This window comes from Scedosporium apiospermum (genome assembly GCF_000732125.1).
Source record: "Scedosporium apiospermum strain IHEM 14462 chromosome Unknown SEQ_SAPIO_0132, whole genome shotgun sequence".
In the NCBI taxonomy this organism is placed as follows: Eukaryota; Fungi; Ascomycota; class Sordariomycetes; order Microascales; family Microascaceae; genus Scedosporium; species Scedosporium apiospermum.
The window spans coordinates 689,353-714,976 of record NW_015971833.1 but is presented as its reverse complement, the minus strand read 5'-3'; the positions used below and the strand labels follow the sequence as shown (position 1 = coordinate 714,976).

The 25,624-nt window shown below is 51.5% G+C and overlaps 4 protein-coding genes and 1 pseudogene across 4 annotated transcripts; 3 read left to right on the top strand and 2 right to left on the bottom strand.

Annotated features, from left to right (window-relative positions):
* Positions 1–130: 130 nt before the first annotated feature.
* Positions 131–1,309, top strand: SAPIO_CDS8937 (annotated as a pseudogene; the record flags this gene model as incomplete).
* An 8,231-nt stretch (positions 1,310–9,540) lies between these two features.
* On the bottom strand, positions 9,541–10,933 carry SAPIO_CDS8936 (uncharacterized protein; the record flags this gene model as incomplete). Its single annotated transcript, XM_016790459.1, has 4 exons — positions 9,541–9,881; positions 9,999–10,211; positions 10,310–10,379; positions 10,490–10,933. The coding sequence occupies 4 exons, from the start codon at positions 10,931–10,933 to the stop codon at positions 9,541–9,543; spliced, it is 1,068 nt and encodes a 355-aa protein (XP_016639762.1).
* A 2,894-nt stretch (positions 10,934–13,827) lies between these two features.
* SAPIO_CDS8935 (uncharacterized protein) lies at positions 13,828–14,984 on the top strand (the record flags this gene model as incomplete). The annotated part of the gene is made up of 4 exons (XM_016790458.1): positions 13,828–14,009; positions 14,267–14,312; positions 14,466–14,583; positions 14,863–14,984. The coding sequence occupies 4 exons, from the start codon at positions 13,828–13,830 to the stop codon at positions 14,982–14,984; spliced, it is 468 nt and encodes a 155-aa protein (XP_016639761.1).
* An 858-nt stretch (positions 14,985–15,842) lies between these two features.
* SAPIO_CDS8934 (uncharacterized protein) lies at positions 15,843–18,554 on the bottom strand (the record flags this gene model as incomplete). Its single annotated transcript, XM_016790457.1, has 2 exons — positions 15,843–16,931; positions 17,016–18,554. 2 exons carry the CDS (start codon positions 18,552–18,554, stop codon positions 15,843–15,845), a joined length of 2,628 nt encoding a protein of 875 aa, XP_016639760.1.
* Positions 18,555–21,997: 3,443 nt separating this feature from the next.
* Positions 21,998–25,052, top strand: SAPIO_CDS8933 (uncharacterized protein; the record flags this gene model as incomplete). The annotated part of the gene is made up of 5 exons (XM_016790456.1): positions 21,998–23,191; positions 23,254–23,369; positions 23,429–23,983; positions 24,063–24,160; positions 24,214–25,052. The coding sequence occupies 5 exons, from the start codon at positions 21,998–22,000 to the stop codon at positions 25,050–25,052; spliced, it is 2,802 nt and encodes a 933-aa protein (XP_016639759.1).
* Between the last annotated feature and the right edge of the window lie 572 nt (positions 25,053–25,624).

Below are 25,624 nucleotides of genomic sequence, written 5' to 3'. Positions count from 1 at the left end.
CTTTAACTTTTTTTCTTCTCTTTAATCTTCTTTCTTTTTTAACTGGGGTTTCCTATTTACTCCTTATTCTCCTTCTCCACAAACCATGTCTATTGTGGACAATTTACCTATTCAACCAGACCCTACAACAATGGAGCCCGAATCCAATCGAACAATAAATTACAGAGACTCCCTCCCCGGAGCTCCCAAACCCATGTACGCCCGCGAGAGCTTTGACGAATCCATGTTCCGCGAACTCTGCCCTTCCACCTCCGACGACACCATGATGAATCCCACCACAACGAAACAGTCTCCCACCGAGGCCCAGCAACAGGCGTCCTCTCCTCCTCCCGCCCTCCCCCAAAAGTCCTCCCTCCGCGCCTCCAGAGTCCTCGACGCCTTAACCCTTAAACTGGACCCCGTTGCCAACGAGCCCACCACACTCGCCCGGACGACGGCACCGCATGAAGTCTACCTGTCGTCGGAAGAGGACGCGTCGTCTTCGGCTGACGATTTTTCAGACTACGACTTTGACTCGGCTAGTGACCACGATGAGGCGGACGCTACTACAGCGAAGACGACAGCGGCGGCGACGGGGAGCAGCAGCAGCAGCAGCAACAATAGCAGGAAGAGGAGCTACGAGGATATTGCAAAGGCGGTGGCTGTTGTTTTCTCGGGGAAGCCTACTATTGTGCAAATCACCACTACTACGGCGAAAAGATCGGCCACGCCTAGCACCACGGCGTCTCGCTCCTCAACGCCAAACCTCCTCTCCCGAAGACTATCCATCGCTACGTCGCATCCTCCCCGCTCCACGAGCCTAGCCCTCCACAGCAACGGTAGCCAACCAGCCTTCCTCGACACCGACCCTTACGCCGACAGTCCCTCATTGGAAGTCGTCGAAGCTGGAACTAGCAACCACCACGCAAACCCCAGATCCTCTACGTCTGTCCTCAAGAAGACGTTAGGAACCCTTGTTAAGAAGCGGAGCCGACCGCTTCTGAAAACCAACTTCTCCAACTCTTCCCTCACCCGACTCGACCGCACCTGCTCATCCTCTCCTTCGATTCAGAGCACCTCACAGAAGGAGGAGGAGACAGAGACGTTGAAGACGCCGACAACTCCCCTTACGCCGTTGAGTCCCGCGTCGAGGACGAGTACCATGCCGGTGACGTACCGCGAGATCATTAAGAACGCGAAGAGGAACGCGGCGAACGTACCGCAGAGCCCCGGGATCACTTCGCCGGCTTCATCGATACCGCCTGAGAAGAGGAGCAGACTTTTGGCGGGCTTGTCGATGTCGAGGAGGAGAAGTATCAGGGCGGGCTAAAACCTAACGCAACACCCCCTGATATGATACGACTATTTTCTTTGTTTTTCTTATAACCAACTCGACTCTTCTATTTCTTCTTCTACACTGCTTGGATTAGGGACACCCTCAACGTCTCGGAGCTGGATATTTGAGAAGTGTGGGGGGCGGATGTGATGCGGCTGGACGGGACAGAACAGAACATTCGGCGCGCGAAAACAACCTTTTGGAGTATTGATTCTTTTCGACGAGAGTGGTACATAATATTGGGGCACATTAGTGGAAGTACACATTGGATACCGGAGTTTCTTCTTTTTTTTTCTTCGTTTACTTTTATGTGGTTCACATAGCACGGCTAGGATCACAGGAGTTTGTTTGTACATTCCATTCAGTCTTTGGGGGTGTTTCTGCACTTGGCGTTTTTCATTTCGAGGGGAGCATCATTAAATGAGCTTCTGGAAGGGTTTTATGGAATTTACGGAAAAGAGCTTCTGGGAATTATGATACCAACGTTTCTTTGTCTCTTCTTGAGTCTTCTTATCCTCTCTTCAATTCGTTATCATGAATACATAACCCGAAGGGTGGTTTCTTTTCCATTTATGTTTTACAATGGGTCATTGTGCACTGTTCGAAAAGGCGTTGAGATTTTCTTTTCGCGTCAAAGTGGTAATTTAACGACTTGCATTGGAAATTGGTAGTTTGGCTGCACGTCGTTGAATCGAGATGTGGAAACTCCGGGACTTACAAGGACGCAGTACGAAGTACATGGGTGGGTTTTTTTGCTGCTGCCGGTAGCGGTGGCCAACGGGGGGCTGCTAGAACACGCCTTCACGAACCAAGAAGCGCGCGAGTATGGATTCTCCAGCTGCAGTGGACGACGAAAATTGGCGCGAGCAATTTTTTTGCTTTCCAATTTATCCCAAAGCGTACTGGAAGAGTTGAGGTTGGATGTTACGGTGATGATCATTCTTCAGATGGAAAATCTATAGAGTTGCATTTACCCCCTTTTTTGAATTTGTTTTTTAAAAAACGCTCTTTTCTTTTTTTTCTTTTCTTTTCTTAGCTCTCGGCGGGAGGAGCCGGATGAGGGTTTGATGGGACGAGAGGAACAGGAAGGTCTTTGTGGGCTGGTGAGTTTCGGGAGGATGGTGATGGGTGTGGGCAGGATGGGCACATGACGCAAGAAGGTTTCTGTGTGTGTGTGTGTGTGTCAATGGTGGTGTGTCTGCATGCCGGCCGTGACCGTGACCGTGAGGCTTGAGCCTGGGCTGGAATACGATGTGCTAGTGCGATGTGGGAGATGCTTGAAGGTGTGGACTAGTTTAGTTGGAGTGGTGGAGGAGTGACGACGAAGTCGTTCGGATTGATCGATAATCCGGAGGGAGGCTGGATGGGGTTTAGTTTTTTTGGTGTCCACCACCACCACCCCTTTGAGGGTCTAAATACTACGCAGGCGAGGCATGTTGGTGCCTCGTATTTATTTTCTTTTTCTGTTCTTGATGCGGGAGTCGAGGGAGAGAGACCGAAGCCCAGACCGATCGATGACTTGGAAGGACTTGAGGCCATTCGGTGACCAATTGAACTTGGGATATTGAATTGATCAAGATCTGCGTTGTTCGAACTGAAGAGCCACCAACCTTCTTGAATTTGCTAGTACGCAGGATTTAAATGGGTTCTGAACAGGAGGACAATAGCGTGCAATGGCCTTTGTCCTCGAGAGATATTTCAATGTTGTCTTACGTTCGTCTTGAAAAGCCATATTGTCCTGCCTCTTTATTTTTGAAAAGAAGACCATTTATCGGAGGGGGAGAGGTTGGGACGAAGAAAAAGAAGTGCGAGTGGTGATGATTGACATGATGGTGCCGCCAAACTATTGGACGGACCATCAACTCCCCCACCATCCATCAATCTTTTATTGAGCCCATCGAGATTCCAAGCTGGCGAGAGACACTTGCGAAAGCCACAAGATGAAGTGAGTCCCTCTGATCTTCGAGCTTCCTTCAGAACAGGGACTAGGGTTGCGGAAGAGTGGATATACTCGAAAACTACACTAACATCTAGGCGCGGGGCGAGGGAAGAAAGCAGATCAGATGGTCTGCACACAACCCTCGGGTTATCGAAAGGCAAACGAAGAGGCAGGACGGGAAAAAAGCAAGCATTTCCTTGATCGATTATCCGCACGTCGAAGATTGGTCTCTCTCGAGTGCAAAGAGGACCAGCCTGAGGATGCATGTTGGTGGCCAACTGGGATTCGAAGAACAAGAGGGGGCCAGACCATCCTTAATGAACCTTGCATGCTTGGCTTTGTTATAAGAGGCGTGTTATGATGCGCGATGTAGGTTGGGATAACTTGGGAAAGCAGAGGGGATCTGCCCAAGGATGTGGTATAGTGGTATTCGCTGGACCGTCTCCCCCGGGCCCTTTTCTTTCTATTCTATTCGCACGTACGAAGTACTTGGTCGCATGCTCTATCCTAAGAAATTTTAGAGATTTGATTTTTTTTTCTTGTTCTTGCATCTCGGCCCCTCGCAGGTTGGACGGATCTAGCATGTTCGCTACACTAGGAGTGTATGTGCGTGTGTGTATGGATATGTATCCTGCGGGCTATCGTGGCCGTTCCTGAGTACATAGCTTTTGCTTGCTCGCCTTGACCTCAGAGTTGAGCTCCGCCGGGCCGGGTTTATGGAGGGAGTGAACTAGGAGGTATCCAATTGTATGTGATGCATCTTGTCTTCCCTGTAGACGGTGGGACAGTAAAAAAAAAAAAAAAAAAAAAAAAAAAAAAAATTGGGAATTGGATTTTTTTAACCCCCCTTTTCCCTCTCCTTCGTACGTCTCGCGAAGTAATAGCTCTGTTCCATGGAGAAAGAGAGTTCAACTGGTGAAACGTCGAAAAAAAGATGGAAATAGTGGAATAGTGCGATGGAAGACATGGGGTGACGAGGGGCAGGTGACAACACGGGGCAATCAAAGTGGGTTGATGGAGAAGTTGACGGGTTGAAGAGGAGCATGAAGAGGAAGCCCATCGTACGGAAGAGATGCAACTTGACGACAGCAGCATTTCAGTGCTTGGCAGGCAGAGAGTCTAGTGCAGACTTTTGCAGAGTAGCGGCAGTGTACGAAGCAGTGTACTCCGTAGTGTAGATGCAGATGCAGTCCTACGTCGACTGAGGCAAGGGACAATGTCGAGCCACGCGATGCAGTCGAGTGCCAACGAGAACAGGGACGAGAACAGGGACGGGGACGGGGACGGGGACGGCAGTACCGAGGAGTGGACTGAGTAATACTGTTTGGCTGTACTGTGCTGCATTGTACCTCTGCAGCGTCCTTCGTACCTTTCCTCACTCCTTCTCACCAACGACCCAATGCAATATCAAACCATCTCTTTAGTTCAGGGATTTAGATTTAACTCGTCTCTAAATTCCCAAAACGCTCAAGTCTGGCATTAGCGGCAGGCCGAATCAACGAAAAACCGTTCAATGCGGGCCCTTATTTTGTTCTCGACGCGTTCAGGGTCGAACGACAAACAGACAAGGGTGTCAAGAAGCTAGCAAGGAACAAAACAAGGCACGGACAAGGAAGAGAACAAGGCACGAACCTCTTGTTGTTTCTCTGATTTTATTTTGTTTTCTTTCCTGTTGGCCCCGTCGCCCTTTGGCCTCAGGCAATGGGTCTGGAAGAGATTGATGGATCTTGAGCAAGATGGCCAAGGGGGCGAGAAAGCCTTGCGCCAATTGAAGGATCAATTGATGTTGGCTCCTCCGATGCTGGGATAGGCCAACCAGGACGAACATTGGATGGCGCCCTCGGATCCAGCCAACGACGACGAACCGTCAAGGAACATCCCCCATAGCCGTCCCAGTCGACTTGAAAAGTTGGTACGGGTTTCTAATGGAGAAGCACTTTACCGCGCATATCCCCCATCCTCTCTATTGGACCGAGCCTATCTTGATTACTGGTTCCAGCTTTTTTTTTTCATCCTCGTGACGATCTCCCTTTTGAATTCCAGCGGCTCGGGCCAGTGCAGGGTTAGGGCCTCCAAATGGGTTGGAACAAGTTGGTGATATGACGATGATGATGATGATGATGGTGATGATGATGATGGTGATGATGATGCTGCGGACTCGACCCGATGACTCTGCAATTGATCAATTGATGTCAGTCTCTCACCACCTTTAGCACGGATGCATCGTGGCCATCTCCATGGAAGAGAACTACCCAGCAAGTTGAGCTGTGGCAATATTTCTGTACAATATCGTCGAGTTTGTGAGACGACCCAACCACCGAGTTGGTCCGTCTCGACCAACGACACCGACCTTCAACACCTCCGAAGTATGCGCAATAGTGCATACCCAACTGGACGAGATGAGTCTCGGTTTAGATTACATCCAACAGGCACACCCCTCACGTCCATCGGCCCAACCTGGAGCCCCTTCATACTTCCTATGAGCCTATTTCGTACATGGGGTTTAATAGCACGCATCGCAAGTCCGCTCAAGTCTTCTCAAGTCTTCTCAAGTCTGCTCCTTTTAATAGATACAAGATTCAAAATGCAACCCTCCCAAACGTCTAGTCAACATGGACCATCGTTCATTGCAACCCTCTCTCTCTCCTCACCGCTCATCCAACGATTTCCTTATTATTCCCCCACTGTCGTTGCAACTGCGATGCGCCTCTCTTCCATCCCATCTTTTTATCCGTATTATTCCAGCCACTCCTACCACCCTCTCTCTTCCCGTGCCCCTCTCGCTCGCTTCTTTCCACCCCCCACTAAAGTCTAAGGCGACATCTGCGATATTAGTGTTATACTCTATCCGTCCCAAAGCAATGGGTTTGCTAGTTGGTCCCTCTTGATTAAAATCTGTAATATAAACAAGCGAGAGGACGTGTCTCCTCTTCTATCCGTTTCCGCCGCGGGCTTCTATCCTCCTTCGATACTATTTCAGAAGCTGGCTAGCAATTCGCGTGTCTAAAACTATATTGCCGTAACCGAGTCTTCTCCCCCGTACCGCTTTTCCGCTTCTTCGCTTATCCTGTTGGGTGGTATGTGCAGGGCGAGATGCCATATCTAGCACATCTTTGGTGGCGAGCCAGCATCGTTTAGCAGAGTTGCCGGGAGGTGTGGCGAGTCCATGAAGTTCTGAACCTGAAGTTCTGAATTTCTCTATCTCTCCGTCTACTCCGTAGTTAAGATATCGCCTATTCTCGGGACGAAAACTAAGCACGGGACGGGATGACGGTGGAATATTTTTCCCCTTCTCCTCTTCTTCTCCCCATTCGGCCGGATGTCATGAGGTTCGTCATCGGTCATGTCCGCCCGATGACATTGTGTTCCCAATATGTCCGTTTCCGCTGGTGTTGGTGGGCAGCAAGGCGGAAACAATGCGAACGATGACCGGCCCACCCTTGCAGTTACCGAGTGTGACCCCAAGTATGAGTGAGCACGAGACGAAACGGAACAGCCTACTTTCTTAGACAGCCGCAACACTTTCCCACCTTTGTTTCTTCCTCCCTGTTTTACTAGTATAAGTCTGTAGCAAATATACAAGTGGTTCGAGCCGATACTGCTGTAGAAGGTGGAACATGGACCTACGAACACCACTACTCGGCCCCGGTCGCTCGGTACACAAGACGCTGAAGTTGTTTAGATAGACGAACAATGGCGTGCTCTCACCGGTTACGCCGATGACGTCGATTCCGCCGTTTGCCAGGCACAGAATCGAGACCAAGGCAGTGTGGAAACCTCCCTGCAAAGCATTTCGTTTCAGGACGTTCGTTCAAGAGAGTTTTCTTTTCATTGTGGAAACGAGGGGGTCGGTGTAAGTGGTCGTCACTTATTCTAGTGTTTAAACTAGAAGAGCGGAAACTCTTTTCCCGTATCCGTCAAGTTGGTCCTCTGCCGCTGGCATCTTACAGCGAGTGAGGAAAACGGTACATGAGATCATGTCGAGTAACACGGTCGTCAACGAGTGGCGGATAGCCTGTGGTCTGTGAATCACCCGTCGACAAGAGTTGTCTACCACAAGTTCGGCGAATCTTTTCTTTTTTCTTTTTCTTTTCTTTTTCTTTTTTCCTTTCCCTTCCTTTTTGCCTTTCCATTTGGACTATCTTGTCCTCTTCTTGACGCGTGGGCGATATATCGTCGTGTTTGGTCCATCTCCCTGATCTGTCTCGAAGAGGAGCAAAGTGCCCGGGGAGCCTTATAAGCTTCACCGAAATCTAGAGCATGTCGACTATCCACTTGGGCCAGGCCATGCCGGAGCACAAGCACGATCCTGGTTTCTAGATCAGCATGGAATCCGCCCGAGAATAGCATCCTTTCGAGAGTGTTGGGAGGGGAGGGCGCGACGATGGCATGCAGAGTCGGAACAGCCTAGAAGCTTTCCCCATGACATGCCGAAGGAGAGATGAGAAGGAATATTGGGAGGGGTTAAAGCAACAGCAACCCACTTCACACTCGTTGTTACGAATGTACTAGCCGACTACCTCTGTCGACAGATCACCCGAGTGCTCTTGGGCCCCCTTGCATCTTCCGGCCAGTCCCCTCCGAGAAGAGAGAGCCGACTTTGAAGCCTGAGAGCCCTAGGTCGCCGGATCCCGGATTGGGTGTTGTCATAAGAACAGAGACGCCTCCGGCTAACAAACGCTGCAATGTTGTCATGAAAACCAGCGCTCTGGCCGTGAGAGAGTAGCTCCTTTCTGACTGTCAACTCAAGCTTGGCAGAGGATGCCCACCCCAATGTCTTCCCCGATCTCTGAGGTCTCGCCGTCAGCATCCCCTGTGTACCTCATCTATATCCTCACCACCAAACCCTCCTCAACCTCTTTGGCTTGGAGAGGCGTATCCCCTGTTGCCTTAAGCAACACTCCCCAGCGTCCCTCCACTCACCCCCAGACTGACCTTCCTCCCCCTCCGATGTATCACAAGGCTAGAACCAGACTAAGCAATCCAAAACCCGAAAACGAGGAACAGTGTGTAAGAGAATTCATGATTAGATATACAGATAAGTTATTAATTACTACTCAATGTATAATAGCGACCTCCACCTCTCCCCAATCCCACCAATCCCTCAACATGATCCAACAAAGTAGCGCCCTCAGTAGGTTGAGCTGAGGAAAAAAAAAGAGAAAAAAAAAGGGATGTAAAAATACAACAGGAAAAAAAAAAGAAAAGAGCCCGGAAAAAGGAGGAGAGGGGCAGGCTATAGAAAAAGAGAAGAGAGAGACAGAAAACATTAAAAAGAGAGTATACATGAACAGCCGGGTTTGGTAAATCATGAGCCATCTTCCCCTTGCTCTCCCCAGAAACTTCAGACAGGAAGCGAGTGTGTAGAAACGACAAGGCAGAGAAAGGAAAGAAGGAGATAAAAGGAAACAAGAGAGCAAGAGAAGAATAGCCCAAGATATACCAAACCCCCTCCCTTTTTTTGCTCACCCCTTTTTGCCCAGTTTATATGCTGATGGCCCCCCTTTGTCAACCGCCCCTGCGAAGACAACTCGTCGGTAGAGGGGGCCGTAAGATGACCTCGAGTACTTCCGTTTCCCCATTTTTCTGTTGCTTTTCTTCCTTTCTCTTCCCCCTTTGCTTTTTTCTTCCTCTTTTCCTTCGCTTCCCCCGAGGGCCCAACCATGCCAAGTGTATTGTATGCGCCACACACACGTAACACATCGTTTTGTGCTTGCCCCTTGATGCCGTGAAAACAGTGATTTTGTCCCCTTTGTGAAAACGTACAAAAACATCATGAGAGCTCAAGACATGAAAAACTCCCCACCTGCAACCCAAAACCGGCCCAGTAAAAAAAAAACCTTAGAAAATTGATGGAAGAGGACACTCGGAGCGCTGCCGTGATTCCTAGACCGAGGGAGAAAAAGGATAAAAAAGAAATTCGACAGCAACTCCCGCCTAGGGGGGCTACCCGCCCAACAAGACTCATGGGATTGGAACGAAATCGCTTTCCAAACACGGGGATCTTCGAGGGGAGAAGACAAGAGACCCTCTCCGACGGAAAAGTGTGACAAGGCGAAGATTTGGACGTATAAAATGGCCGCGGGGGGTAGCCATTCCTCAGAGATCAAGCCGTGAGTGATATTTCCAAACTTCTCGTCGGCCCTGTGTCATAGTCTTGCTGATATTGAACAAGGAGTGATTCCCTAACCCAACCGGAAGGACGGAAGAGTCCCATTACCACAACTTTGCAGCCCATTAGACCCTCATCCCCCGTCCTCTTTGTTGGCCGCCCCCAAGGTACCGTTTAGAGGGCGCGGCGGGAACGTGTCGAGGTGCCGTTGGCCTTGGCTCCGGTGGAGACAGCCTTGCCGTTGGTGGAGGGCGCAGCGCTCTTGCCCACAATGATATCGTGGGGGTCGGGGAGGGGAGCTTGGCTCATGCGACGGACAGCCTTGCGTCCACTAGGGGCCTTGGCGTCCTTCCTATACGTGGCGAGATAGAACGAGATGAAGAGGACGAGGTACGAGCTGAGGATCGAAATACCAGCGATAGCGGCGAATTCCTCTCCGGCGCACTTCCCAGCATTGGGGTAGTGGGGGAAATACGTCGACGCGAAATACGTGTACGAGGCGAAGTAGACGAAGCCTAGATAGAGAAGGGTGATGAGTTAGCATTTCTGCTCGCTCCTTCTGCAGAACCGGGGAAAAAAAAAAGGGGAGGTTTGGGGTTATCAATGAAGATCTATTGCCCGTCGTTACATACCAAGATCGATGATGAACTGGATGATCTGGAGCTTTGTCACCCACTCCTTCCACCAGACACGGATACCTCGGGCGGACTGGAAGTAGTACCAGTACATGACAACATGGACGGTCAAGTTAAGGGTGATGGGGACCCAGGAGACAGCAGTAGAGCCGAGAAGTTGAGTGTAGCATAGGAGAGCAGTCGCACCATGGTGGTAGCAGTGAAGGAAGGCTAGAAGCGAAGAAAAAAAAAGAGCTGTCAGCGTACTCCTCGGCTCGAGGTGTGTGGTGACCTATCTGGTCTTAATATGGGGTCGACAAGGTTCTTACTCAAGGGCTTCTTCTTTAGGAACAGGAAGACGGTGTCGAGTAGTTCAAGATACTTGGTCAGGTAGTTCAACTATAGGTCGCGTGCTCACAGTCAGTAAACCTGCATCTGGGCGGGTTTTCACATGCGCCTCTCCAGTGTCAATTGGGGTAGGGATCGGGAGAGAGGGTAAAAAAACTCACGTAGTACAGAACCACAAGAGGCTGGGTCCAACCACCCTCCCTGTGGCAGATGGCGTGGAAGATACCACCACGGACGACAGTGCCGAAGAGCTGCTCAATGAAGAGAGCCAGGAGGATACCGCTGATGAGGGTCAGGTAGAGGTTGTGGATTAAGAAGAGGCCCTTGAGCTTGAAGGGCTCGCGGTTGCGCATTAGCTCCCTACCGCCAAAGATGACGAGGTAATAGAAGACGATAAAGATGCCCGTCTCCTTGAGGGTGGACATGGGAGTAACTCCGGCCTCGAACCTGAAGTCATTGGCAGAGTATCCCACGACGCGAGTGAAGACCTTGTCGAATATGGGCCATAGCGCAATGCCAAAGGGACGATCGAGGGTGGGCGCGCCAAACTGGCTTATGACCGGGTACGCCATTGCTTCCGCGGGAGGCGTGACGGGAGTGTCCATTGCGTGTGTCTGTTCTGTGGATGCCGGTTGATCGGATCGCAAAATCGAGTTCTTCCGCGAGGCAAAAAGGGGCGCGTGGGAGGGAGAGAGAGAGGGAAGAGTAGCCGAGGAGAAAAATTAGGATCCCTTGACTCTCACGAGAACAAGGGGGGAGGATGGAAAAGGGGATGGTTCTCTCGAGGGTAAGAAAAAGAGAATAAAGAAACAAAAGAAAAAGAAAGGAAAAAGAAATTTCTGTCTTGGGGAAAAAATCCCTTGTCGTCGTTGCAGTTCTTGGGAACGGGGAGATCCCAAGGAGGACAGGGTAGCCCTTTTCGGAAGACGCGGTAACTGGTGTTACGAATGAAGATCTCTTGTTGGTTGGGGCCCCCGAGGATGGCTGACAGTTGTAGACTTGTATGAATAAGAAAGATAAAAGAGTGACAAGAAGATAGAAGACAGGCTCAAAAGGAAAAGAGGACCTGAAGAGAGAAAGGGAAAGGCTGGAGGGCAGCCGGAGAGAATAATTTGTATGATTAATAGTGTTGAGGATAAAAGGGGATAAAAGCGTGAGAAAGGGCTTTCCTGGATTTTCGGTCGAGGCGGAAATGCTGGGAGATTTTTATCAACAATAGGGGAGAAGGAGCCACCCGAGGAATTTCTCAGGGATGTGGAAAATCCCGAACGGCGCCAAGGTACCTTGCAATTACAATTACACGACACTAGGTACGAAGTAGAGCCACATCTACCTTTGTAGAGCCACCGCTCGACAACATAGTCCAAAATCTTGTATTAACCCATCAGTGCCCGCACCAGACACATCCAATGCTAATGGCCTTGCGGGCCCCTGTTGCGGGTTCGGCTCGTCCGCTCTGATCAATCTCATTGATCATTGATATTGATGCTTTTCTCTTGCATCCTGCGGCTCTCTCGTATGTGCAAAGCCTGGTGTACTTCGTACGACTCTGTTACATTATTTCCGTTCGTCTCCCGCGCCGACTGCCGCAGATCTGGAGTTTAAAAGGTGTTGGGAGAATAGTACTTTATGCTTGCGCGCTCTGAAGAGGACTTTTGTAGTACTACAAAGGATGTGGAAGGCCGAACTGGGAACATTTCGACTTCGGTGTCTTAGCTGGAGCTAGAAGGCCATAGACATTTGACTAGCCTGCTGTTGCTACCCTTCGTGTGCGCGTCTTGGGCTTTTGCGAGTAAACAACCAAAATGGACATTTGATATCGTTGATTTGATCTGTCCGGTCTCGAACTCTCAGCCTGTCTCTATCTCCGGTCGTATAATGTACCTCTCCTCTCTAACACATGAAGATGGTTCGTATTGGACGTTGACGTCGTTTTAAGTCTGGATCACCACTGAAGCTTCTTGCGGCAGGCGCAATTCGTGCTTGCCGTGGCTTTTGATTTGGGAAGGTGTCCTCCTGAACGAACAACAGCAGTCGGTCGCATGTGATTGCAGCCCACACTGCGATTTCGATTACATTCCTCTCATGGGCCAATGAAATGGCGCAACGAAGCTAGACTTAGAAAATTTGGTCCTGTCTTGGTCCTTTCTTGGCCCTTGCACGTGGGGAAATTGGGCAGCGTCGAATTGGATGGGATCCAGTTGACCTGTCAAGGATGTACCACGGTGATGTTGGGGCGCTTCGATTGGTACCTGGATTCGAAGTAGTGCTGACACGCCGCTATTGTTCGATGTTGCAATGTTGTTGAGCGATTGAATCCACGGCAAGAAAAGGCACAAGACATCAATTGCTTCCGAGCAGAAGAGCTATCGAGAGCGGGACTCGGTACCGTCCATTGATCAAATCGTTCAGCTGCTGCGCTGAGAAGACCTCAATGTGCTGTGCCCCAGGTTCCAGGTATTTAAACAGGCAGCACTAGTACACACGGGTTCAAAATATTGCGGGACTGTCAAACTGAGGGAATACGATCAACCTTACTGGGCACTCCCGTTCTGAAGTTGAGCCTCGGTCCCGTCTGGACCTTTCATTTCCTGGATGGCGAGTAATAATGCGATTGTCGCTTCGCGCAGACAACGCCTATCAGGGCCGGACACAATTGCTGCTTTCTGCCATATTGACGCATGCCTAGAAAATGTGGGACAAAGTAAGATTTGCTCGAACAATTGCAAGGGACATTATCGAATATCTCGGGCGAAAGAGCCAGCGAATGGTGTCCAGCCCATTGATGATGCCAGGATTTGGGACAGAGCTGCTATGACGAAACGGGCGGGATCCATGAATGTACTACATGCTGCAGCCAACAGAGGCATGCTGGGGAAGGATGTGGCATATTTATGGCAAACGGGGACAATAAACTACATAGAGGCTCAATTGGCCTGAAAACACCATCTTCTTCCCATCCCTTCCAGAAACAAGACACCCCTGCACTTCCCACGATAGATTGACTGACTGCTCGTCGTTCGTGACGCTCTTCTCCGAGGACCTCCGCCGACTCTTCCATCGACTCCCTCGACTAACTGCAAGAATGGAAACCCAATTCACACTGTCCATGGCATGACCCGGACAAACAAGGCAATGAGCAACAGTGTCAGCCTATGCTTAGTCACCCAATCACAGCCAGTGCTGACCAACAATTAAGGCTCCATCATCCCAAACAGCGCGCCGCCCATTCGTTCCCTTGGTTCCCAATTGTCCCCGGGTCTGTGGAACTTGCACTCAAAAGCCTGCCAGCACCTGAGCACCTGAGCCGTGAAAAAACACCCCCCCAAAAAAGAGGACCGAAAAATTTAATTTCCACTCCTACTCAAAGCTTCAAACCTACTTCCTCAAGCTCCCCTCTTCAAACCCCGACACGCCGGTCGAATTCCTCTTTCCTCGCTCGAAAACCTCTTCTACTCCGGGCAATTGAATTCCCTCCCCTCGTTCGAAAAATACAACAATGTCTTCCTTCGCCCTTCTCCGAGTGACCCGCGGTGTCTCGACTCTCGCCCGCGCCAGCCTGCGCCAACCTCTCGCTTCCCGAGTTGTCGTCCCCGGTCGCATTGTCAGCTCCGCGAGCTTCACCACCACCGTCCGCCGCAACGCCGAGCACGAGGAGACCTTTGAGGACTTCAATGCGAGGTGAGTCTCTTCATATCGCTTGTTTCCACTTCGTTTCTTTTGGCTCTCTGGCTTGGTCGGCATCGATGAGAAAAAAGCTCGGTTGCTACTGAGTTATTTCCCCCAATCATGCCACCTTATCCCGAGGATCAACCAGAGCCGCCGCGCCCTTCCTACGCAATTGAATTCACCACGCCGAGCCTCGCCCGTCAATGAAAACAAAGGAAAACAATAACTGGAATTCTCCGTCGCTAACGCCAATTATTTAATTCGTTCAGGTTCGAGAAGGAATTCGAGCAGGTTCAGGATGTTTTCGAGCTCCAGGTAAGATCCCAATGGGCCCGTTTGGTTTTGCAATTGAGGCTCTCTCGCTGTCTCTCGGGCACTCCCGGCAATGCCAGCCAGCCTTTTCCCAATCCCTGTCAGTGGCCTGACATTTCACCACCACCAACACTAACGCAAACGCCCTCTACCTAGCGCAACCTCAACAATGCCTTCGCCTACGATCTCGTCCCTGCTCCTTCCGTGATCGTCGCTGCGTTAAACGCCGCGAGGAGGGTCAACGACTTCGCCACTGCCGTCCGCGTCTTTGAAGGTATGAGACTTTTCGATTTTCAATTGTCAGAGGGAGGATGGGAAGGGCATGCGAGGGGGCAATTGGCAACGGCGCATACCCTGAGGGTCTTGAATTTTCTTCTCTTTGCCTTGCCCATTCGCCGATTCCTCGGCCGCGGAGATGCTGTCTCCACACTCCGGAAATCGTCTCTCCACTCCCGCAATCCTTCTTTCCCTCTCCTGTTCTGCCAATTGCTCCCGTAGCGCCTGCAAATAGAAAAGGCTCTATACTAACTAACCTCTTCCCCCCCATCTACAGCTATCAAGGCCAAGGTCGAGACCCCCGAGCAATACAAGCAGTACCTTGACGAGCTTAAGTCCCTCCGCGAGGAGTTCGGCATCGAGCTCAAGGAGGACCTCTACCCTGAGGAGAAGAAATAGATTTTCGCAAGAAAGAAAAAGAACATCAATAAACCCGAACCTTTAATTTCGAAAACCCCCGAACCGAACCGAATAGACGAGAAAACCCCGAATGTGTAAAGAAAAAAAAAAGAAAAATCTCCACCACAATCTGTATATTCGCTTTGGAAAGAAAAAGCACAAACACCGGGGGTCGTGGGATTAAAAGGGAACGGGTTTTTTGAACACACCTCAAGGTTTCGGACTCTCAAAAAGTCTGGAATTTGTACATCTTATCCTCTTTGTGTTGTTGAAAGATAGCAGGCTCTAGAGTAGTTGAAGATAGGGAAATAGAATGTGAGTTTTTCATATACCAGGCTCGTCGTCGCTCCTTACCGGCTACATCGCACCGCGGACTTGATCTCTTCCGTCTCGGCCGACACCGTCTCCATCGGGAGACATGGAATATCCTCGGCGGACATGCAACACGGGAACCTAGCCAGCGAAAGGCGATTCATAATCACGAAATCCAAGGGACGATGGGTCATCATCAAAAAATCATGTCCTCTTTCTATCGGCAAATGAGTCTACTACATGGAAAAAAAAAAAAACAAAGCGTTCTAATATGGACTCTGCGTCATCTCAACTCCAAGCCTGTCCCCCGACTGTAAACCTCTTCTAACCGGAAGGAATCTGGAAGGAACTCCTGTGTAAGGCTACTTTCAGAGGCCGGGCGAAAAGTAAGAAAAAATAAACAGGAAGAACAAGAACACAAGGCGAGAAAATACCCAGTGTCTTCACCGAATAACACTATCATCCATCACATAAAACCTCCTTTGCATTCCCCCCCCTTCTCTCTCTCTCCGAGAAACTTGTTACCGTCTATCAAAATCGATATCCTCAGTCACGTAGGTGTCCCCACCGTCCATTTCCAGGCTGCTGGTTAAACAACGGCACCCCCGGCCCGCCGCCCACCTCACTAATCGGCGCCGGACTCGACCCCCTACTCGCCGACACCCTACCCCCGGTCCTAGGACTCATCATGCCCATCCGCGGACTCCTCGGCACGCTCGACTGCCTCGTCTCTCGCCTAGCGGCCTTGAGCACCCTCACCTCATCGCGCAGCCGATCAAGCTCCCACTCGCGCTCGCGCAGGGTCGTCGTCTGCTCGTCGTTGATCTTGCCGAGCTGGTCAATCTGATTGCGGAGGTTGGTTTCGTGGATCTGGCGGAGGTTTTCCGAGGCCTTGTGCTCGAGGTCTTGGATCCGCGCGGAGAGCTCGCGGTTCTCGTTGCCGAGGTCGCTGGCTGACTGAGAGGCGTTCTGGTACGCTTGGCGCGTGTAGTCAAGGTCGCGCTCGGCGTTTTCTACTTTCCGAGTGAGGCGCTGCACTTCTGCTGTTGCTTGCTTCAGTTTCTCGTCCTGGGGATTGGCTTCTTGTCCCTCCTGCGGGGGGTTGGCGGAAGGCGAAGAAGAGGGGACAGCTTCGGTTGCACCAGGATTGTCAGTCGATTTCTTCTGGGGTAGAGCAGCCTTAAGCTTGGTGACTTCATCGGAAAGTTTAGACTTTGCTTCCTCGGCAGCTTGCAGGCGCTCTGAGAGCCTCTTGACCTCGAGAAGCGCAGAGTCCCTCTCGCGATGGAACTTGGCTCTCTCTTCAACAGCCACAAGATGCTTAGTTTGGATTGCATTGACAGAGTCGGCATATCCGTTGTTCTGCGTCTCAAGAGACTCCACAAGACGACGGAGTTCCTTGACAAGGGCCCTCGATTCTTGCAATGCCATGCGTTGGTCGTTTACCTTGGCCTCCATCGCCGCCAGCAAAGCGGCGGGCACGGTGGTCTCGTCCGACAAGTCCTCGCGGTCGAGAACCTCTGGGCCAAGGCACCGAATGATCGGGGCGAGTGCCTCGACGCGCTCAGCGTTCACCATCGGGCCAAGTGTCTTCGAGATCCTCCGTCGCTTGCTCGCAATACTTTCCGTATCGCCCTATTGTATAAAAAAGAAAAAAAAATGGATTAGCTATGCCCTTATGTGTGTATTAATTTGGATTCTCATTTCATCACCACTTACGAGCTTGCGCTTCCTGCTCTGCAAACTTTCAAGCTCAAGCGGCGGCTGGCTAGGCTGGCTAGACTCGAGGTAAAAGTTCAAAATCTCATCAGGCAGGCTGATAGGTTCCCAGACAAAGTCCTCATCGTAATGCTTAAGCTGATTCGCAAAACGTTCCGCGGTCTGATGAGGCAGCTCTCGTCCTGTGTCTGGATTGAGGATAAGCCGTCGCAACTTGGTCAACCCGATGACGATGGCGTTCTTATGGTCGAAGCTCGGCATGTCGGGGTCCCTCTCCGTGATGGCGAGATCAAGGTGTTCGATGGAATGAGCGATAACTAGTTGAAGTACCATGGGCTGTTTGATTTCTCCAGAATTAGTTTCGGCAAGCCGAGAGGCAATATTGGAGCGCTTAAATTCATAGTCGAAACCAATAATGAGATCAAAGTCCGACGGACGTTCCGCAAGGGCTTGGTTGGGTAAAGATAGAACGACATTGATGGGCCACTTCGCATGGCCCTCTTGCATGTCCCGAAGTCCGATCCGCGAGTAAGCATATCCGTCGGCAAGAAGGAGGGATTGCAGTAGGAAGAGGATCTTTTCCGAGCGTGCGACTATGAGAATCTTCATGTCAAGGACGTCCTGGACAAGATGCAACAGTTCCCAGATAAAGGCATACTTCGAATTTGACTCGAAGGCATACTTTTGGATCTCCTTGGGTGACATCGTCTTGAGAGATTGCGTGTTCAGTTCTGCGGGGTAGTCACAGGCATCAAGCAGCTTCAGAAATAGCTTCTCAATTTTATGGACGGACGAGGGCTTGGGTGTTCTCAAAACTTCGTTATGGAACACTGAACAAAATTCTTCAATATCGGGTCGGGCTTCGAGGATCATGTCATCGTAATGTGGGCGGCGACTCGCATTAAATGGAAGGGTAACTGCGTACTCTTTGACCTCGGTGGGATAGGAGACCCTCGACAAGTCTTCAGCATCGCTGCTTTCGTCACCTGATTCATTCGTCGCATCAGTCGCGGCGCCGATATGAAACTCCGGAGGTTGAGTGAAGAGGTCCTGGTGGCTTGGCAGTCGACGGCCACTGAGAGGAATCTCAGTACCCGTCGTCAAATTAGATGGGAACACCGCCGCAGGGTTCAACGTGAGGGGATGCACATCAAGGGGCGCGATGGTCGCAGGCTCGAGTGGGGGCTGGCTTTGCGAGACAATGTCATGGCTGGTAGGTACAGCTGGTGAAGGATGGAATAGTGGAGCGCTTGACAGCGAGGGTTGTATCTCCCGTTCGGTATCTGGCCTGAAAGGAGGGCCTAGGACATTAGTCCGTTCTTCGGGTTGAGTTCCGCCGCCTGAAAGCATCGGATCTTGAAGGGCCCTCATAGGAGAAGGCTGGGACTCTGGCACTCTTGCGTCTGGAGCGCTCGGCTGTACTGAAGAGGAAGTAGTTAGAAGGGAAGGCAAAGGCTCTTCATGCTGTGTCAAGAATTGTTGCTGCATTTGAAGTAGCTCAGCTGCAGCCGAACTCGGAGGGGGCTGGCTGCCGTCCATTCTCAATGCTGTTGGACTCTGGACGTGGTTTTGGCTTGCCCCCGTATTCTTAGAACGATTGGGGGATAATGGAATCTGATTGCCGCTCCTCTGGCTAAACCCTCTGTTTACAAGAGTGGACAAGGGCGGTCTCCTTCCTAGAATATCCGGGTGGTATTGCTGTGGCCTGCGCAATACAGTTTCTGGGATAAGCCGTTCTTGGGTGCTCCGACTGACACTACTACTCAGCTGTTGGGAGCTGTTCAACGGATTAGGTCCAACTTGGGTGAGGTAGAGGTAGGATTCGCGGGCTTGGGCTGACCCGTAATCAACAGCTCTGCTATGGTTGGAACTCTGGCTTCGGTGGCTAGGAACGCTCTCAGGTACTCGAGAGCTTCCCGTACTAGGATAGAAGGGTAGGGGAGTCCGAGTTATCCGATAGGATGAATGAGTGCGTGATGATTGAGACGATGAGGTGCTGATTGCGGGAAGGGTCAAAGGCGGTTGCGTAAGAAACTGTGGAGTAACTTGGGAATGGTTTGAGGTCGGCGGCAGTGAATAACGACGGTAAGAGTGGTTATCCTGAGAAGAGTTCAATCGGGGAGCGTATGAAGAAGGTATCGAAAGCGGAGAACGCTGGCTATCGATGTACGTAGGAAGAGGATCCGGTTGGCGAGAGGGTATGCTAAGGCCAGTCCGGGCAGCAGTGCTTCGCGAGGTTGTGGTCGCTCGATCCTCGCTCTCCGTGTCTGGTCGTCTCAGCACCCCTGGTAAGGAGGGGCGGGAGAATGAAGATAGCGCACGGGGCCGGGCAGATGACGGCTCTCGGGAAGAAGGAAGGGGACGTCTCGGACGTATTCCAGGAGGCGAGCTGTGTAGAATGATTGGGGATTGCGGCAAGCCCAGAATCGCACGAAGGTTATTAGACGCCGCACGGGGACCGATAGGAGTGTCCTGGCTCTGACTGTAGGGCTGCTCCTGTGAGTCAGGGATGGTTCGTTGGCTCACGTCTCGCCTTTGGGGGGCCGGCGGAGAGGACGGAAAAGAATGAGATTGCGAGCTCGGGGGTTGTGAGTTCTGGAGTTGCAAGCTCTGGGGTTGAGACGCGCTCTCTACTGCCGAACTCTGCGACGGTCCGACGGTGTCGTATTCTGACGGGTTAAGGTCAGGCGCAGGTCTTAATTCTACCAAGATCTCACCGGAACGGTAACGTGGGGAAGGCGGATTCCATCCCTGAGTAGGTCGGTATTCGGTGTCTTGAGATTCACTGGGCGCAACGGGCGACGATGAATCAGATGCGGTGGGTCTCAAGCGTCGTTTCTTGTGGGGTCGCTCGTCTATTTGTAATGACGCTGCTCGTGGGAGAGTCTGGCTTGAAGAAGAGGGAGCCTGTTCGGGGGCACGGCTACCACGGAGTGACGCAGCCGGAGTTGTGTCCTTTCGTCGGGGGCCGGGTTTCTCTCGGGCAGCTTTTCGAAATCTCCACTCCGCTATTGCATCGGCTGTAACTTCGCTTGCGCGTATCTGGAATGGAGTAAATAGGTTAGCGTTTCCGGACGCCACTCTCCAGGAAGAACAAGGGGCCGCAAAAATGTCAGGAGAGGGGGGCGAGAGAGAGAGGGGCAGAAAATATTACTTACCCACCAGGGCTCGTAAGGCTCTCCGGTTTCTGGGTTTAATCCTTCCCAATCTACCAAGTACTCTAGCTTGCCTGACTTTGTTCTCCTCTCATCTAGTATCTCTTTGATGGAATACCAGCCGTCGTCTTGTGTCGACGATATTGGAGATGATGAGTTATAGGACCGGGTAGGAGGGGGATTTGTGTGACGACGTCGTTTGGACATTAACGCCACTTATCGCAATCTCTCAGCCTGCTATGGGATTCTGCGAGGCTGTGGCAGACGGGAAGGTCAATACAGCTTCCACAAGGCTGAGAAGAAAGATCGCAACTGGTCACTGACCTTGTTAGGCGCCTCACACAGTAAAAGAATAAGGAAAGACGTAGGGGGCGTGTTGTGTTGGGGGGTGTGGGTGTGGCAAGGCTAGCCTGGTCAAGGATTAATTGTTAGTGAGAAAAGGTACAACATACTTCGTACACTCAAGTGAATCCAGTGTGGCTGCGAAAAGGGTACTTACTAGTACCTTTCTGAGAGAGGGACGCGCAGCCTGTTGGTTTTTGGAGGGGGTAGAAATTGATGGAGGTGGGGGAAATTTGGAAGTTTTCCATGAAGAAAAGGAAAAGATACCTACATGACAGTCTCCTGCTGTATATAAAATTCCGAGGTAAACAGAAGAACAATGATCCGGGTCGCACCTGCATGGAAGATTTTGGCTTGGGCAGCAATGGAGGGTTAAATGATATTTCGAGCAACTCTAGCTCCAGTCCCTTCTCCAACAATGGCACTGCAGAGAGTGGATAGGGTAGTATATATAAAGAGTAATGCTTGATGTGCTGGCTCTCATCAACGAGGCAGTCAGACGAAAATGTTACGCAGACGCGTCGGTCGGCGGCTTAAAAACAACTCAGCCAGGCGGTCTCAGGTTATATCGATTGGTGTTTGCCTTATATTACGGTCTGGCCTTACAGGTCCCCGCGATTGCCTAGCTCTCTTCGCGTTGTAGTGTTCTTGGGCGGGCTGACACAGACCCCTCCGGAGCAAACCCTCCCCGACCGACATCAGAGCAATCTCGCCCATGGCAGTCCTGCAAGATGCCTTTTGGGGGGAAGCTTACTCTGTTCATATGTGATAAAATTCAGCGCGGAATGGATTCCCACCGAATGGGTGACGGAGTAAATGTCACTGCCTCCTTGCTTGTTTGTTGTTTGTACAAGGGTACCACCGAGGTACCTGAAAGTGTCTCTGGTCACGTGATTGTGGATTCTTTGCCGCAACTGGAGGCGGCTGAGTTCGACTCCTGCTTGCATCAGCCGAGAGGTCATGCTGGGAAATGTTCATTGACAAGCATTGGGCTGTTCCTTCCGATCCTCATGGTGGGCTAATAGGACCCACATGTCAACGCCACTCCTTCCATTCGAAGCCGACGTCCCTCATCCCTCGTAGCCTTTCCTTCCTCGTCTCGCTGTGTATTTTTTTTTTTTTTGTGTCTTCACCCATCGGTAGAACAATCGCATCTTCTCGTGAAGCCTCAGGGTCACTCTATTCTAGCGCGCGAGGTAGTACGTATTTCTCGTCGAGCCGACGATAGACAAAGATCTATTCCGAATAAGATCCAGACGCGTATCGATCCCAACGAGCATCTTCTTCGCGCTTTCACAATCACCGCTATCCGATACAACCGTTCCTCGGAATTCGCCTTGCATCCGTTCGAGATCGAGCACGTCGCCCCGTCCTGCATCGTTACTCGCATCCCATGTCCTCGCTGCGATGACCTACCGAGGCTCTTTGCCTTCAGGGCAGGGGTTTAACGGCCAGCAGCGCCTACCCCAAGTCCCATATCACCAAATGTATGGAAATATGCCTCCTGCTGGGACGCAGTTTCCCGACATGTCGTATGCAATGGGCGGGGTTGGACATCAGGGGCATCAGATGCAAGGCCATCCGCAGCAAACGCAGACGCATCAACATCATTACCACCAGCAGTTCCAACAGCAACCGCCGCTCCAGCCGCGCCCGCTCCAGCGCCAACATCAGCAACAGCAACAGCACCAACAACAGCCCCAGCAGCTTCCTTCATACTATACAACCAACATGTTGGCGGTAAATGGGAATATGCACACCCAGGCCCAGCTCACGCCTTTCCCGAGTGTCTATAGCCCGACTTTGCCCCAACAACAGCTGTCCCGTCAGCAGCAACAACCGCAAACTCTACAGCAGTCGCCTTCGATTATGCAATTTGACGGACAATCGCAGTCCCATCTGGTCGGCAGGTCGACGCCCGTTTATCCCCATCAACAACTTCATATGCAGCAAGCACAGCGCATCCACCAAGCGCAGCAACTTCCTCGGCCCATCCAGTACTCACCCTCCCCTGTGCTCGCGCCTTCGCTACCGCCGATCACCTCGCCCATGCCTGCACCATCACCAGTCCCAGCGCCGACACCGACGCCCGCACCGGTACCGTCATCACCTGCCCACCAAGTTGTGACGCTCGATTCGATACATGTGGCCACTCCGGGACCTCCACCTATCCAGTCACCCGTCGCCCCAATAGCCCCAAAGCCTCCCCGACAGGCGCAGAGTCCAGCCATCGGCCAGAGCCCTGTGTTCACCGGTAGCGGCTATACGGAGGCGCAACAGCAAAGGTCGCATGCCAGCCCGAAGACGACGATGACGAACTCTCCGGCTCTCTCGGCGAGGTCTTCGATTATATCAAAGAGATCGCCTTCTGTATCTGGCAGGTCCCTGGTCGCCGATACGAATTCGATGCTCATCTGCGTAGCTGAAGAATGTTTCGCCAAGGCGCGTGGGAACTTGCAGGATGTCGTATCGTCGTCTTCGGGTGCCGCGGTTTCGGAGTATCAGAAGTTGATCGCTACGGGTCTTTCGTGTCTCGAGACGTCTCTGCTAAGCAGTCGGCTGACGCCAAGGCAAGAGGCCAAGGTGAGGCTACGGTACGCGTCGATTCTCTATGAGGACACGGAAAACTTGATGGAGGCCGAGACGGCGCTATCAAAGGGGATCAAGCTTTGCGACAAGGTATGTTTCTTCGCATTCTGATTAATTCCCCCTATGAGCAACCCCCTAACACGATTTATTAGCACCGGTTTCTTGATCTCAAGTATTCCATGGCGTATCTGCAAGCAAAGCTGTTGTTTCAGAGAGGACATGTCAAAGGCGCGCTTCACGCCGCCGATCGCATGATTACCGAGATTGCGTAAGTCTAGAAAACATGTTGCATTTTGCTTTTCGAGAGCCATTATTGACTGTTCCTAGTTCGCGCCATGCTCACTGGAATTACGCATTCCGATTTCTAAAAGCCTCGTTCTATCTTCAGTCTGGAATGCCGTCCGACGGTCCAGCGTTAGAGAATCTACGAACGATAGCATCGTTTGCGCACAGCCGTGGCGACTACGCTCTCGAAGCTTTTGCCTCATTGCTAGAAGGCCTAGCCCTTCTCAAAACAACCAAGGAGGACACCCTCGATCGGGTGCAGGAGTGCATCGCTAGAGCGTCCAAATACCAGCTCAACCCTCTCCTCCGGATACCGCAGGTGGACATTCTCATTCTATTGCTCGATCTTGCGTGCAGCATGCAGCAGAAAAATCCGGACATCATGATTCAGAAGTTGAAGGCATTGCAGATTCGCATGGACGAGGCCACTGACTGGCAGACCTCAGCCGCTTCATTGAGGCTGCCCATCAAGAAAGCGTCGGGAACGCCGCCAATAAGCGAAGACACCGCCGCCATTATTGAAGCGGGCCGACCGGAAGATTCTAACGACTACCTTGTTCTCTCGTACGTGGCCAAGGCGGAGCTATATATTTTGGTGTAAGTGTGCCTCCCTAGAAAACCGCGGGCGTTTCCACCTGAAGACCGTTTCTCCAGAAGCTAACAAATGTGGGTACAGGATGACTTTTAGTGGCTTAGCCTTTGTCTCAAGGTCGACCGGCAGCCAGCATAGAACGCTGGACTTCTGGGAGGAGGCGCTCGACACATTGGCGAGATGTAGGTTGTCTACCGCATTCTGTAACGCAGTACAATACTGACAATACGTAAAGGGAACAAAGAGAGGAGCCCAAGCTATACGAACCCGCTCCCGTCTTTGCAAGATGCCGTCCGTCGCGCTAACTGGAGAAACGAAGTGCATTGCTACCTCCACATATTAATTGCACTCTACTCTGCCACCCAAAGCAGATGGGGCAAAGTAAGAGAAAGCCTTGACAAAGTTCAGGCAGCTGTTGTGACTTCGGCAAACAGCGCTATGGAGATCATATCACTCTACGTATGGGGCATCTACTACCAGGGAACGGGTGACCTCGAAAAGGCGGTGATCATCTACAACGACCCCAGGTTCGAGATTGGCGACGCGACGACGCAGCAGAGGAATATCCGGCTTGACATGTCGCTCCTAGCCAAGATGAATCTTCTGTGGATCATGGAACATCCTCAGTACCGGAACACGATAGAGTCCACGCGGCTCTTTGATAGGATACGGCCGCTATGTCAGGATCACCACGACGTAGAGATCCGGACGGCGTACAACATCATCCTCGCGACGATCACGATGCAGCCGCCTCCGCCTCTCCAGCAGGTCAAGAACAGCATGTATACGGCCCTCAACGCTTCGAAGATGGCCGGCAATACGCACTTCTTGGCGATTTCGCTCAACATCATGAGGTGTCGGCTCTTTGAGAACGTCGTGGGTGAGCAGGCGCTCAAGAGCGCTAAGGCGGCGTCGACTCAGGCGAGACGGAACGGCAATTATCTGTGGATGAGCGTGGCGGATGGTATGCTTGCCCATTCGCATGAAGTGCAGGGCCAGACGGAGGAGGCGAATCAGGCTCATAATGCGGCGACGGGGTTTGCTAGTAGAGCTTTGGCTGCGAATAATGCTTGATGTTGGCGGAGGCGTCGCCTATATTTTTATGGCGTTCTATCATTATTTTGAGCCAAACTTGCTTTTCGCCCCTTCAGCTTACATGGGGCTTATAGTCTTGGTGCAGTGCGTGAGGGTTACGGAGTTCTGGGAGTCTTGGAGGCCGCAGGCCTGGGTTCATTTATACAGGAGTGGGAAATCTTTTGATTTGCGTGCATATTCCAGCCAGCGGAAGGAAGGTGTAAAGTTCATGGATGAGAAATGAGTGGGAGATTAATTATAATACCCATTTTGAGGACGAAGTTCGTGGCAGCCAGAGCTACCCGATCATGGTGATTCTCTACACAGGTGGCAACCGCTATAATCTCGAGTGTATCAAGCAGCAGTGCAAGGTAAGCAGGCTGAAGTCCCTGTACTCTGTCGAGCTTGAGGCTCTTCCAGCGATAATTGGTGGTCGTCGTGATGGCAGTGAGGGAGGTACGTACTTTCGAGAGCTGCAGGTTGTGTCAGCGCGTTGCACGAAGTACTTTGTACAACGCGCTGACCAACGCGCCTAATCAAGAAAATGGAAAGAAGAAAAAAAAGTTATGGAC